General features: G+C 35.8%; 1 protein-coding gene across 1 annotated transcript; it reads left to right on the top strand.

Annotated features, from left to right (window-relative positions):
* Nucleotides 1–3,596: 3,596 nt before the first annotated feature.
* LOC143459627 (uncharacterized) lies at nt 3,597–16,573 on the top strand. Its single transcript, XM_076956843.1, has 12 exons — nt 3,597–3,689; nt 4,583–4,651; nt 5,610–5,850; nt 6,342–6,425; nt 6,983–7,057; nt 7,841–7,915; nt 8,351–8,445; nt 9,723–9,924; nt 12,405–12,545; nt 14,373–14,537; nt 14,622–14,754; nt 15,828–16,573. Exons 1-12 carry the CDS (start codon nt 3,675–3,677, stop codon nt 15,931–15,933), a joined length of 1,401 nt encoding a protein of 466 aa, XP_076812958.1. The 5' UTR covers nt 3,597–3,674; the 3' UTR covers nt 15,934–16,573.
* The last annotated feature ends 285 nt before the right edge of the window (nt 16,574–16,858 follow it).

Raw genomic sequence — 16,858 nt, 5'->3', positions numbered from 1 at the left:
GTGTTTCAAATAAAAATAACAAAAAAGCAGTAGAAATTTTAACTGTTTTTTACTGTTACAAACTGTATGACGATGGAGATGACGTCACCATAACAATTTTTTAGGCAATTTTTATGCCGTTCACGTAGGTTAACCCTACGCCTGTACCCTGAATAAAAAACTTATATTTTAGCACAGGGAAATTTATTCCAGCCGTTGCCTACCCTGTTCATCTTCACCACGGTTATGGCTGTCACGGCTATGCTGTTATGGCCACTGTAAACTTACAACTGTTAAAAGTTAAAACTCAAATTAATTATTTTTCGCCACAACTAGTCCTTGTTTGAATAAATAAAGTCGATTCTATTCGACATTCGCTTCCTGCTCGTCCGTGTCACTGCCACTGTCAAGTTACAACTGTGAAGAGATAAAACTAAAGGGTATTCGACTGCACATGCAATCTCTATATGTGTGTTTCTTTTCTTGTGATATGATTTTATGATGGCACGTCAGAAAAGCTTAAGCTTATATATACGCCAGTTGCGTAACAATATTCGCCCATTCGCCAAGTGTTAAAAAGGTCTGTGGTGAGTAAAAACCAAGAAATTCACGGCGCGCGAAGAGAAAGAAAGAAACAACTTTGATTTTATATATTATTGAATACAGTAGACTTTGTATTTGTGGTACCTTTTAAACTAGTAGCGGTAAGGGAGCCGTTACAATAAGTTCGAAAAATTCGTTTAATAATTTCGTAAACCCATAAAACATTTAGAGACCTAATGTAAAGCAAACGATTGCGTTTATAAGTGAAATTGTTTGTTTGTTTTGAAATGTATAGTTCCGTTCTGAAAATTAAACTATTTTCCACCCTGACCGCGACGTGCGATCTTTACGCTCTTTTTGTATTGACCCTGTGGCGGTTGGCGTTACGCCATCAAAAGTGGCGTATAGCATTGGTGCAGCATTTTAACGATGTCTACTGCGTTACTGGACGTATAGCAGAGCAATCCGTCAATGTTACTTGTCGACTTGCAGTTGTCATTCCGAATCGAGCGAGGTAATCAGTGAAGTTGATGATAATTCGCGGCTATTTTTCGATATTGACGAATCTCATTTTAAGGCGTAGATTATTGCTGGTTAGAAGCTGTCCTAGGAATGACTTGCATACGGTCAAATAAACACATGTTAATTTTCAGTTGTATTAAATTTGACCGTCTGGGCTATAATGACCCAACATGTAAGGTGGTCAAAGCGAATCTTCCATATTGTTAACTCGTTCACCATAACTTGAGTGTGTCAAGACAAACGATAAAATTCTTTTAAAAATAAATTGCCCGAGACTAATGGTAACTAGTGACGTAAGTTTACGGTATGCAAACAAATACGGACATGGTAACGAAGCAAAGTTAATCACCGTGACGAATTACCTCACATTGGCTTTACTGCTATATCGACTAGGTTCTGTCGTAACCGAAATACAACTAGATGAATGTTAAAAACTAAATGCCGTGGTGTCAGCAACAGCACCTTAAGGGGTCACTTTCCATTAGGAAGACAAATTTAAGCGGGCAACACGGCGATTGTGACGATGTCACGTCATACTAAAAATAAGAAATTTTCCGGTCCAAAGCGCACGTGACGTCGATGTAGGTTTGTTACGGTTTTGGAGATAGCTGGTTGCAGGTCCAGGCTAAGTTATAAATTTGCTGTGCGTTGGACATTTTGTTTTTCTTAGTTTATTTGTCTTAAAGTTTCAAGCTCAAAATTTACTATAAAGTTGAGGTGGTTGTTGTAGAATTTTTAGGACAAGGATTCTGTCCAAACGAAGACTGTAGGCGGTTCTAGCCCAGATCTCGTTGCAAGCTAAAATTCAGTGGAGGTTTATGATGTGGATTTGCGATAGTAGCTTCTTGATTTAATGTACTTTGCATTGAAAAGCAAATCACTTTAAATTGGGTCATGACCTCTTAAACTTTACGCACACGTTGCTGCGTATACTGTGTGTGGGTAAAAGCGGATAAAAACAAGTCATCCGTTTTTGTGCGTTACAAGTGAATGAACTTGTACGTAAATACTGTGATGCTGATGCTGTGTAAAACCACCTTCAAACCTTTCAGGTTTGAACACCTTCTCAGTGTTTTCAACAAAATTAAAAAAGCACTAAAATATTAACTGTCGGATTGTCTAAAAATATAACAAAGTCGATTCTATTCGGCATTCGCTTCACTGCTCATCCGTGTCATGGCTACTGTCAAGTTACAACTGTCAAGAGATAAAACTAAAGGATATTTGACTCCGCTTGCAATCTCTGTATGCGCGTGTTTCTTTTCTTGTGATATGATTTTATGACGTCACGTCAGAAAAGCTTAAGCTGATATTTACGTCAGTAGCGTAACGATATTCGCTCATTCGACAAGTGTTAGATCAAAACGTCCGCCGTCATTGAAAACCAAGAAATTGACGCCGCGCGAAGAAACAGAAAGAAACATAAACGAGAGCAGAGGAAGGAGGAAGTGAAAAAGTCTTGTGCGGAAACTACGATTGAAAAAGCGAACTGGTATCACTTTGCACACTATTTGACACAATTTCATAAATCTATAAACATTTAGAGACCAAATATAAAGCAAACGATCGCATTTATAAGTGAAATTGTTTGTTTGTTTTGAGATCTATAGTTCCGGTCAAAAAGTTAAACTATTTTCCACCCTGACCGCGATGTTGGATGTTTACCCTCTTTATGCATTGACTCTGTGTGGGTGGCGTTACGCCACCAAAAGATTACACCAACAATATTATGACATCACACAGATGTGACGTCACACGCAACAGAGAAGCGACGCTTTAGTTGCCGTGAAAAATACCTTATGGCGGGAACAACTTTGTGCTCGGCTGTTGTCTTTTTATTCACAGTTGGGAGACAAACAATTGTTTGATGTTAGTATGTAGGGAGTTACAGATTTAACAGATTATATAATATTAATAGATTTAAGCTGAAGTCAGATTGCTACAAAGTCTAACTCTTACACCGATCCCCACTGGCGATCCCGAAACACGTGATCCAGTAGCAAGCCTACCCCATATTAGTGACCACGACTCGCTACGAACTCTACAAGCTTCACTTTGTGTATGCTCAAGTAAAGTCGCTTACGATTTCTTGTGTTTTTTTATGGGGTATTTGCTTTGTTATACTTCTTAACATGGGCACATTTATGAAGTTTAGCGAACCATAATGCAGTACCTAGTCGGTCAAAGCATGGTCAGACTGTCAATAGACTCTTTGTACTGTGGTGGTATCAGTTACATCGTACTTCACTAAACATAACACACCTGACCTAACCATCACACCACTAACCTCACCAATACCATCAACCAACCAACACCATCACATCACACCACACCACTAACACCATACACCTGCAACAAAGTTATTAGTTCATCTAGGGACGACAATGGCGTGACGAAGGCATCTTTTTTATTTGAAATATGTTCTATTCTTTATCACGGCCTGTTGTAATCGGTTGTTGAGGCTGTAGGTTGTCTCCGGATGTAGGTTTTATTGTAAATATTTGAAAGATCAAACTATTTCAAGTTGAACTATTTGTTTGTTTGTCTCATCAGTTGTAGACATTCATAGCCTAGATTTAACTCAGTTTTTTCCTGCTCAATTGTTAAATTGACTACGTCATCGCAACAACATGGCATCACCAAACGTAAGTGAAATAATCACGTGATTAACATTGTCATAGTGCGTAGGATTAATTAATTTGATGATGTCACGAAGATTGATGGGTCTTCGCGAAATTTGTATTGACGAAATTGTGAACATAGGTGTGAATTTAGTTACTTCTAAATCAATTTAACTTTTTATTACTTGTTTGTCACTTGTTAATTTGTTTGCTTGATTATTATTGTTTATTATTACTGTACTACTTATGACCATTATTTTTAAATTTTTGACAACTTTAACAACGTTTATTAACTGCTGCTGATGTATTCAAGAAATGTCGAGCACAACACACAAATACTTTCATGATTCTCAGGAAATAGCAATCGGGTTTAAAACAGAGATTTTTTTACTTTATTTCCTGAAATCGGTTTTAACACCAGGCATCAAATCATAGCGAGGTAGATGGATTGTCCTTGATAAAAGATTTTCTGTTATTGTGTCCGTGAGTCCGGTTCAATTCGGCATCGGTTCAACTTGTTAAGCTTTTAATTTGTCGACAATTTTTTTTCTGTTCATTGAAAAGTTCCACATTTTCCACCTCTTGTCCTTTTGTGAATCATTTGGTCGGTTAAGATTTCAATGAGTTGTCAAGATCATTAAGATCTATAGTAAATGGTTTCGATTAATCTTTTTGGCTTGGTGAGAAATGCGGTAAAACCCTCTTGGTTTGCATATTATTAAGAGGATTTCGTTGTTTAATAACCTTCATATTTTCTTTACAACACCATATCACAAACTTTTACGTTTGTTTTTCTTAGTTAGTTCTTGACGTACACGAACCTTCAACCCAAGCAAGCAAAAATTAAAAAACATCTCTTTACATAAGCATTGGGCTGTCATCGGGAATAGCTTGACCTTGTAATCTTGTCTTTTTAGACTTCCAGCCCAAGCAAGCACATCATGATCAGCTACAACTGGAGTGACTCGAAGGAGTTGGCGCATAAGGTGGGTTGTGCCCAGTTATGTTGCGATGTCTTGAAAATTTATATCAACTGTTGCTCGATGAATCTTCCTCGAGTGGGAGCCATATTTATTTCATCATCTGCGTGGAATCCTTATGCTTATATATAGATTCGATTATTATCATTGCCCAGTGACCCAGTTTATTAAAGTGGAGGCAAATCCAAAAATAAATTTGTCTTATATCAAAGAACGGGTGTCAAAGAAATCAGTGGCAAAAAATACAAAATCATTGCTTATTATGACGTAAATGGCGGTCATTACAGTGTTACGTCACAATATAAAATCAATAGGTATAACTTAGGTATTTAGATCAAGTATGAATGGAATATTTTGTGTGGTCAACAAGCAATAAGCATAATTAAAGTTTACTTCATAACAAGAATGTTTTTCGGTGAAATAAAACAAAGCTAAACTTCCGCTGATGTGTTTGTACTGAATGTAAATGCTAAGCAACAGTCCAGTTTTCGTCGTTGGCGCTAACCTTGTTTGATCCCGGTAACTGCAGTAAAGAGAACAATCCTTTTCTGAATTACAGCCAACATTTTGTTGTTGAAGGCAAACTATTTTTATTTAGAAATGTCCATTTGATTCTTTTTTAAATTGCAAGCGTTCTATGCATCGACCTGTAAAGATTTCGCTCAGGTCGGTAGCTTATAAAATTTTGTACATAGTAAAGACAAAAATATTTGAAAACGGTTGCCTGGATTTTGGTTTTACAGTGCTTTGTATCCTACTCATTGGCTTTGTTCGACATGAGGTCACATTACGTGGTCAGCGTGGTATGTGACGTGAAATACGTAATAATAGGTTACGAGTAGGCTACAAACCGGCGTAAAATAAAAACTAGGCAAATCTTTTTCCAATGTCTTTTCATCTCGGTATAAAAAATTCCTTTCATTCGTAAATTGTTGCTTCATCAACTCAACGTGATTTATTCTAGATCAATGATCGTTTGTCTGATGCTGGGTACCAGGTTTGGATCGACAAGGAACAGATGAAAGGAGATATGTACGAAATGATGGGCCGAGCTGTTAACAACGCTCATGTGGTTCTGATGTTCACTTCTTCCAACTACGAGAGAAGTGCTAATTGCCAGAGTGAAGCGAACTATGCAAAAGACCTGAAGAAGAAAATTATCCCAATTCGTGTCCAGAAAGGATACGAACCAAACCCCAAAATTGGTAACAAATTAAATCTTAGTAACTAGGTTTTGGAATCGTAAAAATCTTTGGCTCGTGTCAAGCCGAGCTTTTGACTTTAACCTTCTTGAGTGCCCGAGCCGAGCTCGTATGACGTCATATTAAAAGATGTGTAAATCCGAGCAAAATACCGTTATGGTGTTGGCTTCGTCCAGAATGTATACGATGCCTTTATCTCACGTTTGATGCTTGCTTCACATTTGCTTTAGCATTTGACAAACACAAAATGTGAGATTGATATTTTAGGAACACAAATTAGTAGTAAATTACATCGTGTATACACTCGCGCATAATGAAGTCGTAGTTTCTTGAAGCAGGAAACGTTTAAAACAGGTTTGGGCTCGTGCTCGTCACATCCCTGAAATAATGTAAAAAGATCGAGATAAAACTTAAATACCCAGAATAAGAATTTTGAAATAGTTGTCTTGTTTTTATTCCATAAAACTTGTATAAATGCGTGATGACGTTCTTAGGCATGATGACAGCAGGCTTGCTCTACTACGACTTCAGCAAAGGATCCTTCGATGACAATTTCAATAAACTTCTTCATGAGATAGGTGAGATTATCATTCAAGGTTTACTCTTGTTTCTGAGATATTTAGTCAATTCAAATATGCAACTTCTTGTAAATTTATTAATTTAAATTTAATTTATTAAGTGAGAGTTGTAATCGAGCCTTATATTGTTAACCCAAACTCGGCCCGAATCCGAGAATTTTTTTGAAGCCCCAATTAGGCCCGAAAGTTAATTTTACTAAACGAATCAAAGTCATCTTTTAATACCACTCTTTGACTTTTATCCTTTTCCAAGTACACGAAAGTGCATGCGGACAGACTGTTAAAAACCTGCCGCAGTGAAAAATATCAACTTAGAAAACGATAAAAGTCAAAGTGGAAATACGACACAAATGTGGAAGAGTGTGAGTATAAATTCGAGTCCGAATCTGACCCGAAATTGGTTTCAATTAGATGTTGATAAAAGCAGAATAACAATATTTGTGCATGTAGATACTATTATTTGATGATGACAGGATGACTACTTCAATCAGTATATGCTTCGAAATATTCTTTAACGACTTTGGTTAGGATTTGTTTTCGTTTCTGTTTTGTTTCAGAATACATTCCTGGTATCGAAATGACAAGAAAAGTGGAAACTAAACTTCATGAAATGAAAATTGCAGAAGCTCCCGGTAATAAGTTATTTTTAACCTGGTGACTACATTTTTAAATTAATACTTCTGTTTATAACTAAAACTCAAAACTCATGTATTTCAAGTTTACACCGAATAATTAAAACAATTAAACTGTTAATTTACACTGAATATGTAGAAGTTCAAATTTGAGAATATTTCCGTTCGTGCACGTCACAGTACCGAGAATGTTAGACAAAAATATAAACTTGATGTAATTATTATTAAGGATTCGCCGATGACGTAATAATTGAACTGAAAGCAACGGGAGTTATATTAGAATTTGCACTGAATCGCTGAGAGTCTGAATTTTACTTCTTATCCAGACAAAAATAATTGGTTCTTAATTTTGAACTACTAAGCTTCAATTTCGTTATTTCGATTATTTATTGTTCGCAAAATATCTAAACAGTGTATGCAGAACTAAAATAGCTCGACGGAACATTTTCCTTTTATGGCCTTTCTAAGACCTAATCTTAGTAAACCTAAACAGTGTCTGCAGAACCTTAACATTTCAACAGACAGACTGAGTTACCGTCACAGATGGAGACAGGCTGCGAAACAGCACACACGCATTCTCATAGAAACATTTTTCTTTTATGGTCTTTCTACGATCTAACATCTTTCTAATTTTGTTTGTCAAGCATTTCACAAACTGATTTACAAACAAAATTGTACATTATTAATTTATGATGACAGGATGACTATTGCAATCAGTATATGCTTGAAAATATTCATCAACTACTTTGGTTAGGTTTTGTTTTCTTTTCTGTTTTGTTTCAGAATCCATTGCTGGTATCGAAATGACAAGAAAAGTGGAAACTAAACTTCATAAAATGAAAATTGCAGAAGCTCCGGGTAATAAGTTATTTTTTAACCTGGTGACAACATTTTTAAATTAATAATTCTGTTAACAAATAAACAACTAAAACAAAACTGATTCACCAACAAACACAAACAAAATCCATTATCACTTGTGAATAAATTTCGTATCGACTTTATGATAAAAGTTTCATATGCGCCTGTGTTAAACTCACTAATGCTGAAAAGTTGGAAACTACAAGGAGATATTTTAAATAATGAAAACTCCAACCGTGGTTATACTATTTGGTCACAATCAATGCTATCACGTCACTATTGGACACATATTGACCGCGTGTTTGACGCTGATAATGACAAGAAGGAAAGGGACGCCTATCTTACACAGTACTTCGAGTTAATCAAATTCTAGTTCGTGTCTTGGTCAAAGCCGAAGTAATGATATTTCAGCGTTTGCTGTAATTTCTTTTCCAGGTCAGTCTGATGAGATAATTATCATTGGTGGAGACGGTTGTCAACAAAATGTTGTCAAGTTCAACACCATGACAAAGCAGTGGAGTGACATGCCGGTATGTTTGCGTTTTAAATACTTGGGTTTAGAACAGTCTTTATACATCATCTTTATACAACAACAACAAGGAAAGTCTTTATACTGTCATAGAGAACGTCGTCTTGCCACAGCATTGTAGCACTCGAAAAACAGTTAAAAGCCAACAATGTTCATCTGTTTGGTCATGACAAATTCCAACCTTAGAATAGGCCGCGTCTTTTTGTCAAAAGCACCTGGCACAGACAGACGTCCCCAACAGGAACTAAAACTAAAATAAACCAGTTTTTCCAAAAGTTTGAAAAGCGGCGAAACTTGTCGAAATTAAAAGCAAAGGTCCAAGTGAAACGACTGTGTGGAGGCAAACCCATGTTGCTGTTTGCTCTAGATCCCTTGACCTCCACATGCCACTATGGCATTTCCACTTAACTTTAAGTTTTTTTATCATCTTCACCATTTCTCTTCTTACTAGGTCAGCTATGTCCAACCGAAGTACCTTAGTGGGCCCAAAAATTACGTCACTAGTTCAATTGGGACCACACATTGCCACCATAAATGAGTAGATCCATTGACCCCACATGCCACTCAGCCATTTCCATTTCAAACTTTACGTTTTGTTGCATGTTTGATTTTATCGCTGCATCAAGACATCTTTTCTCTTCAATTTCGCCATTTCATTATCTTCACCATTTCACTTATTATTAGGTCACCTATGTCCAACCGAAATACCTTAGTGGAATTAATTAAAAAAACAAAACCAAAATGGAAAACCGCCGAAATCCACTCAGAGAAAGCAAAACTCCATCAAAGCTGCTCGTCTTGCTCTTGCCATTGTGAGAAATGGAGCAAAGTCTAAGATCATTGTTTTGTCACAATGTAAAAGTGTTTTAATTTTCGCGACTAACCATTTTATTTTAAAAGCAAAAAAAATGTTTTAATTGACAAGCTGCTAAGAAGGATGAATGTTAAAGTTATGAGCTAACAAACATTCTTTGCGGTCGTGAAATGTCGTAGATTGTTGTATCTTGATCGAATTGATTGTTAGGAATTGTCGCCTGCAGACAGTTTATACCTGTGTCGTTATGTGCCACTGTACAATCCTCTCAACCACAAAACTTTATTGACCTTGTCCATTGGCTATGATTTATTCATATTGTATTGTTACCTGCAGATAGTTTTTGTACCTAAGTCTGGCCAGGCCATCTCCATTAATAACATCATATCCAGTATTTAGTTGATATTGTTAGTAAATTCACTTCAGTTGATGTTGATTTTATGCAATGATGATTCATCATACAGGATACAAACATTGCTCGGACATATCCATCTGCTGTAAATTCCAATCAACAAATTTTATTGATGGGTGGTGCTGAAGGATGTGGTGGTCCTTGCTACACATCTGTTGAGATGTTGGACTTGAATGATGAGAATCCAAAGTGGGATAGCAACTTGCCTTCTATGGGAGAAAAGCGATGTTTATTTGCATCAGCATTATTGAATGGTAAGTTATTATGATGTCATAAAAATATTTTCTAGTTTGCGAATTTCGCTAGTAGTTGGCACGTTTCAAAGTTTCAAGTTTTTTGGAAAACTTGGATAGAAATTTGCATGAAAAAGTGAGAACTTTGTGTTTTTATGCCCAAAAATCCACTTTCGATTTTGGGCCTATGTAACGGGATATATATATATATGTGTGATTTTGCCATATTCCAATATGAGACATCATAATTTTGCTCTAAAAAGAAATAAACAAAGAAATTGACCCTTTTTTATACCCATACGCCTCCTATGGATATTATCATTTAAATAATTGAAATGCGTGCGATATCTGCATTCGGCTCCTGGCCCACATTACCGTTTTCCGAAACCGGGCAAAAGCAAAATGTATTGTGACGTAATAACCGTCTTTTGATAACTATTGTTACGACATAAATCGAGTATGGAAAGTATGGCAGTGACGCTGCTAAAATGTTGAAGTGATATCACACTGCGCAAAGCCCAGGAGAAATATCGCTTTTGCATCTCGTGCAAAAGTAGATCACATACTACGTCGATAAAGTTACGATAAGCAATTAAGTTTGGGAAAATGTTTGTAAGAAAATAAATGAGATTAATAACGGCCATAATAAATAACCTTTATTTACATTTCAACTTGCCTGTGACATAAAGAAGACAAAAAGACCATTTTTTCTGGTGTCTGCCATCGAAAAAAAACTCAAATTTTGCAAAATTGAAGTTCAATATTAAGCAATTACTTGTGAGATAAACCTGCTTTGCCAATAAACAACAATGACATCACAGTATTACAATAAAACAACGCGCGCGGTAGCAGGAAAAATTACGTAATTACTTACGGTCAAGTAAATGTTCGAGTTACGTGCAACACTAATTTCAAAGTAGATATCGATTAAGTTATAAAAATAACCGCAACGTGAAACAAATTACGACACCAGGATGACAATTCGGCTCATTGTTATAGAGAGCTCGTGGTTCGGGTCCGACGTTGAAAAAAGAGCGACAATCTCGATATTTCTCCTAAAAATAGGAGCGCGTTCGCGCCCACCTCTGACAGACAGTAATGGTGGCCGTGATGACTGTTAGACCACACAGGGCTCGCACTTTAGATTTTAGACACTAACATCAGCGTAGCTGTAATTTAACATTGATGTTAACATTGGTGTTCGATGCAGCAGAATCCAACTACGTTGAGTTTTCATGTAATATGGATCAGACGAGCGCACAAATATGTTTGATTTCATAATTGTGAGTGTTAGTTCATAATCGTAGTTCTGTAATTAACCCTGGGTAATTTTTAAATGAAAGTGACTATTTCGTCATAAAAAAGTCACACAGCCCGTTGTTTAAGATAGGCGGTTAGGTTAGGACATTGCTTCTCAATCCGTGGATCGCGACCTCCATTGATTTGGCTGTGTCATCATGTAAGATTTGTAAGTCGTGTTTCATGGGGTAGAATTATTTAAAGCGATTATTATAGCTTGAAGCATAATATACGTTACGTAAAACTGAAAAGTGACGGCATTTGCTTTACCTTGATTTCGTTATTTTATAGTTTAGTTATTACCTAACAATAGGAAGCGTCATTACGACAACCGTCACTAAGTTGCTTGGGCAAATTTCCAAACTTGCGTTCATTCATTAGAAATACTGCGGTATGTAAGAATTGTGCACGGTTGAAATAGGTGCGTCATATAAGCCCACTGCTGATTTTTGGGCTTGCATATGTGGGCTTATATATGTGCAGTACTTTTAGGCTTTCCAACAACAAAGTTAAAATATCATTTTGTTAACATTGTTGCAACTCACTAGATATGAAACGTTTAGATTCGAAATTCTAGATTTGCTATCTCTATTCTTGAAACCATTATGATTCTACTTTGACCAACCCTAGTTAGGAGAAGTTATTAGTTATTTAGCGATTTATATATTTAGAGAATATTTTAGTTCTTTAGCAATTACTTGAGGATAGATTTAGGTTTAGGTTTTTATGTTATACATTTAAGTTAGATTTACAAGAAACTTAAAAAAATAACTTCTAACATACGATTGTTTCCAATGAAACAGTGAAAGCCATTTTAAATTTACGCCCAACTTTAGTCTCTTCCCTCCTTATGACATCACAATAGCAAGTTAGATTTAAATTAGGCGAGGATCCGTCACTGCTCTTGCCCCAGTCACCCAGCTTGTCTTTTTACATATTCTGATTGATTTATTTTTATTTTTGAGTTTTGTTTGATTTTACCCGGATTTGGAACTTTTCAACAATCGAGTCTGTGCTTTAACCACTCACTAATGTTGTGACGTAATCAACAAAGTATTTGAAATAGAAAACACAACACGTCGTAATAAATTCCGTTTAGACTTCATTGATCCAATAATTTTAATGTGATAGTAAGATATAACAAAAATCTTCTTGTATAAATTGTCATCTGATTATGTCTGATTATTATGTATGATTTGCAGGTCTTGTTTATTGTGCTGGTGGTCATAATGACACTGGTAGTCTATCATCATGTGAAAGTTACAATCCTGACGAGAAGAAATGGTCTTCGATAAGAAGCATGAATAGAAAGCGAAATTGGCATGCATTGGTCAGTGCACGAGGTGAGTTTATTATTTTGGTGTTTGAAGTAAACTTTTGTCAAAGTTGTCAAAGTAAGTTGAGAGATGCCAATCACCAATCGTTCGTTTACACGTTGATAAAATCATACCGGCACCTGCCCGCAGACCGCAGTATACGAGAAACCGATTCTTGCGTTCTTATTCGCATATTTTACTCAATATTGTTCATTGTCACGTCAAAGGTCCACTTTAAAACGTAATAAAGTGCACATGGTTGCTGTTTTCTTATTCTCATTCGTGTTCATGTCTTTGTTGTAATTCCTTGATATGCGTTCTTACGAGCACATGGTCCTCAGAGAAATCCAGACTTAGATATACTCCTAAAAGTTTAACTAAACATAGCTGCTTGATGTTCATCATCACCATCAAATAGTTTGGTGGCAATAACACTTTTTACTTCTTAACGCTTTTAAGCGAGTTCAACTCGTTTCATGAGCGCACTTCTCTACAGTGTTTCCAACCCGGGTTTTGTGCCCTTTTCTACGACTCGAAACCTGGGTTTTAAAATGTAAAAGTCTGGATTTTTTGAAGAATCCAGGAAATCTTTGGCGTTCACAATTTTCAAACAAAATATCGTCGCTCTATACTATTTGCGCAACTTATTATTTGATATTAGGCGATTATTTCATCACAATAGTTAGTTTGTACAATATTTTTACTGGTAACCGGGTTATTAATTTGTAAATAGTAATTTGATGAATTGATCGCGGAAGTTCTCTCATGTCGTTGAGTATTTATGCTGAGGATTACGCAAAGTTCATGACAAAATTTGACAACCAAAATGTTTGTAGCAAAAGAAACTTTCCGAACTAATGGAATTACGTAAAGCCGGATTAACCGAACAAAGAAAACATAAAAATATTCACAAATCTGCCGGGATCGACAAAAATGAATTAATGAATTGAACGGATACGAATTACTCAAATTCTACCATATTGCAATAATGTTGATTTTACCTTAATATTGAGTTAGTTTTCACAAAAACATCCGCTTTTCTCAAAACCCTAAAAAACAATCGGGTTTGTCACTTACACCCGGAACCCGGGTTTTGAAGTTTCGTCCCTACTTTGAAAAATTATTTTTCTCTCGTTTAAAACGTTGTAACAAAAAAAAACTCAAAGCGAGTTCACGCTGCCTGGTCGTGTCAAGTGAACTCGTTGACGAGCTTGGAAACAGGTTGAGACATTTTACGCCAATACCACAAAATACTAATAACTTGATTGGTTTTATGGAAACGGGAAATTCATACATAAGCTTAGACACTTACTTGAGATAGTATCTTCAAAAAATTTAAATCAGTTGCCCTAACCCAGTAGCCTTGATATCGCATTGCGTGTACTCATTTGTGCGTTGGTCGTTGGTCTGACTCGCGTCGCTGACTTAACTCGACTCACTTAGGCTTACTCGTGTAAAAAGGTTGATGACGTGTCACAAACAAAAGCGCAGAAACAAACGATGTGGTCTTTTGTGTCCAAGAGTTTAATCGATGCAAAATGCAGCTCAGATAATAGAGAATCAAGCTGTTGGTCACGTGTTAAATGTTCTATGATTTCAAATGACAGTCTGTGTGACGTCACAGATATCGTGCTTCGCAGCAATTTCAAAATTTGACGTCTGGAATCATATTCCGTGTATTTTGAAACAAATTTATAAAAATCAGCAAAAGATAATATAAGCAACGAGAATTGATCAAAGAAAATCTCACCACGTCAAAGGATTTGAATTTTCCTTGGTAAAGTGCTGGAGCAATTATGCTCGAATTTCAAGCACAAGTGACGTGTTTGATTGATTGGTGGTTTATTTTGAAAGGTTTGCTTTATGCGCTTGGAGGATTGGGTGTTGATGACAATGATGAAACAAACACAGCAGAATGTTATGATCCACGAAATGGAAAGTGGGAAAATATTCCACCGATGAAAACCTGCAGATCTGGATTCACTGCTGTTGTATTAAACAACGAAATATACGCGATAGGTGAGTCTTGCTGCAAGTGCAAATATCTTTCAAATGTTTAAGGAGATTTATGACATGTCATTTTCTTTAAATGAATTAAATCAGGTGGATATGGTCACTCTTCTGTTGAAAAATACAACCTGGACACGAAAACTTGGATTGATGTTCCATCTATAAATGAGAGTAGATGGGGTGGATCAGCTTGTGTAGTGGATGACCTTATATGGGTGTTTGGAGGGTGAGTAATTATATGTACACATAATCACATTATTTTAAATTTATATTATTTAATTTATATATTACAATATCACATTATAATGTCTCATGCAGTAATCTTACCTTTACTAATACCTTAATGTCTGATGCAGTGATTGCCAACCTGGGGTCCATGAACCACTAGACTAGATGAAGGTGAAGGTCATGATGAGTTTTGGGAAATGAATTTAAAAAATTTGTTTCATTAATTTACTCAGTTAAGCTACGGCTCCAACAATGACAGTTTAAAATTCCAGTGATAACTTTCTCAGTAACAATTTTTTAATGTAAATTACAACTGGTGGAGCCGCTCAATTACCAGTGTTTTAAAATGAAATTCCAAAAGTGATATTTTGTGGTAAAATATCATCACTGAAATAATTATCACATAAAAAGATGATAACTAAAATTGACAATTGTTAGCTCAGAAGAGATTTATTTTATAAAAATTTGCAACAGTACTCCAGCATGCAGAATTAATCATTCGTAGTTAGAGACATGGAGAGTGACAGTTCTTCAAGCAGCGAGGAAGAATGTTTAGCGGTAATAGCCGTTGCTCTGACATACAGATAAAGAAAGCACAGAGTGTGGGTTAGAAACGCGTTTAAGGAAAAAGAGCTACAAGCTTATTGAAGAACTCGTCATTATCGAAAAATCCAGTGATAATTTTAAATTACTACTGGTGGAGCTAGCTTTATAATGGCAATAGCAGGCGTCGGACATGTTTTAATTGGTCACAAAGCCAATAATGTTTTATGTTTCTCGGCCATTATGACATCATAGAGCATATTAACAATTATATTATTGTCTTGCCAAATGCAATCTTCACATAACCAGCAAAGGGGTTTTACTTTGCAGAGGAAGCTTGTGACTGTCTGATTGTGAATGGTTAGACAGTGTGCTTCGATTCGGTAAAAGATTTGCTGCAGTAGCTTATAAGTTGCTTATAACAAGAATAACTTGCTTATATCCTGGTACAGTTATTATTTTGATTTACTCGTCGTCTATCATTTGCAAACAATTTGTGTTTAACAGTTTACTTTACATATGTTATAGGGTTGGTGCCAAAACAGTCGATTTCTATGATCCAGCCGCCAACGAATGGCAAGTATCGACCAACATGGACAGAGAACAACAGTTTCCTTGCGTCCTTTCCATCTGAAGTTTTGCTGGATTTTGATTTCTTCATCGGGATATGTTTGACAGTGCATTTTATTTATTCCTTGATTCGTCGAGATAACTTTTATCTCCATTGTTTTATTTGCTATTTTCGAACAGTAATCGTTTGACATTTGATTTCGACGTCATAAATGTGATCATTTTCAAATGTGATGTTTTGTGCTTGGGATTCTTTAGCGTCGTTTCCGTCAGCTTAAAATTTTTTTAATCAAATTACTCATCTTAAACTAAACTTGTACAAACGAATATTTCATTTAAATTAATTGTATTTCCTGCTTTTATTGTCTGTCGTTTCAATTTATAAACTTTTTTCAAGTAAAACTTTGTGTTACCATCTATACAATGCCCCTCGGTTGTCTTCAAGAATAAAATTGTTTTAAATATGGGCTCATTTGTCGTTGACATTGATCGAATATTTCCATTTTAACCCGATGATTATTTCTTTTTTTTTAACCATTATCATAATTTTCTCAAACGTTTGCTTGTTATTGGTTGTTTTAATCACGTGACTTTATTATCATTAGTTCAATCATTTCCATTCTGTGCCGGTTGTTTTTTTACGTACCTTGTGATTATGGCTTTTCTAATTCATTTTAGCATTAACCTTATTAATAAAAAGTCAATTTACGCCATCATCATGCACTATGCAGACATACCTCCCAATTCGTTCTATTTCTTAAAATTGTTTGTTGGTGTTTGTTTAAATGTTAAACAGACTGTACAAAATGATGCCGTTATACTTAGTATTATTAAACGTAAGACCATTAATCTGAAATTTAGGAATAAGAATAAGCAAAGCAACACAACCTCACAGTCACAGCTCAAAAGAAGTTCGTATGTCACAATGCAAACCATGAAGTAGTCGTTGTCTACAACAAGAAAAAACACACTTGCCCGAAGCAGAAAAA

The sequence above is a fragment of the Clavelina lepadiformis genome, chromosome 5 (genome assembly GCF_947623445.1).
Source record: "Clavelina lepadiformis chromosome 5, kaClaLepa1.1, whole genome shotgun sequence".
NCBI classification, from domain to species: domain Eukaryota; kingdom Metazoa; phylum Chordata; class Ascidiacea; order Aplousobranchia; family Clavelinidae; genus Clavelina; species Clavelina lepadiformis.
This window is presented reverse-complemented; position numbering and strand designations above follow the sequence as displayed.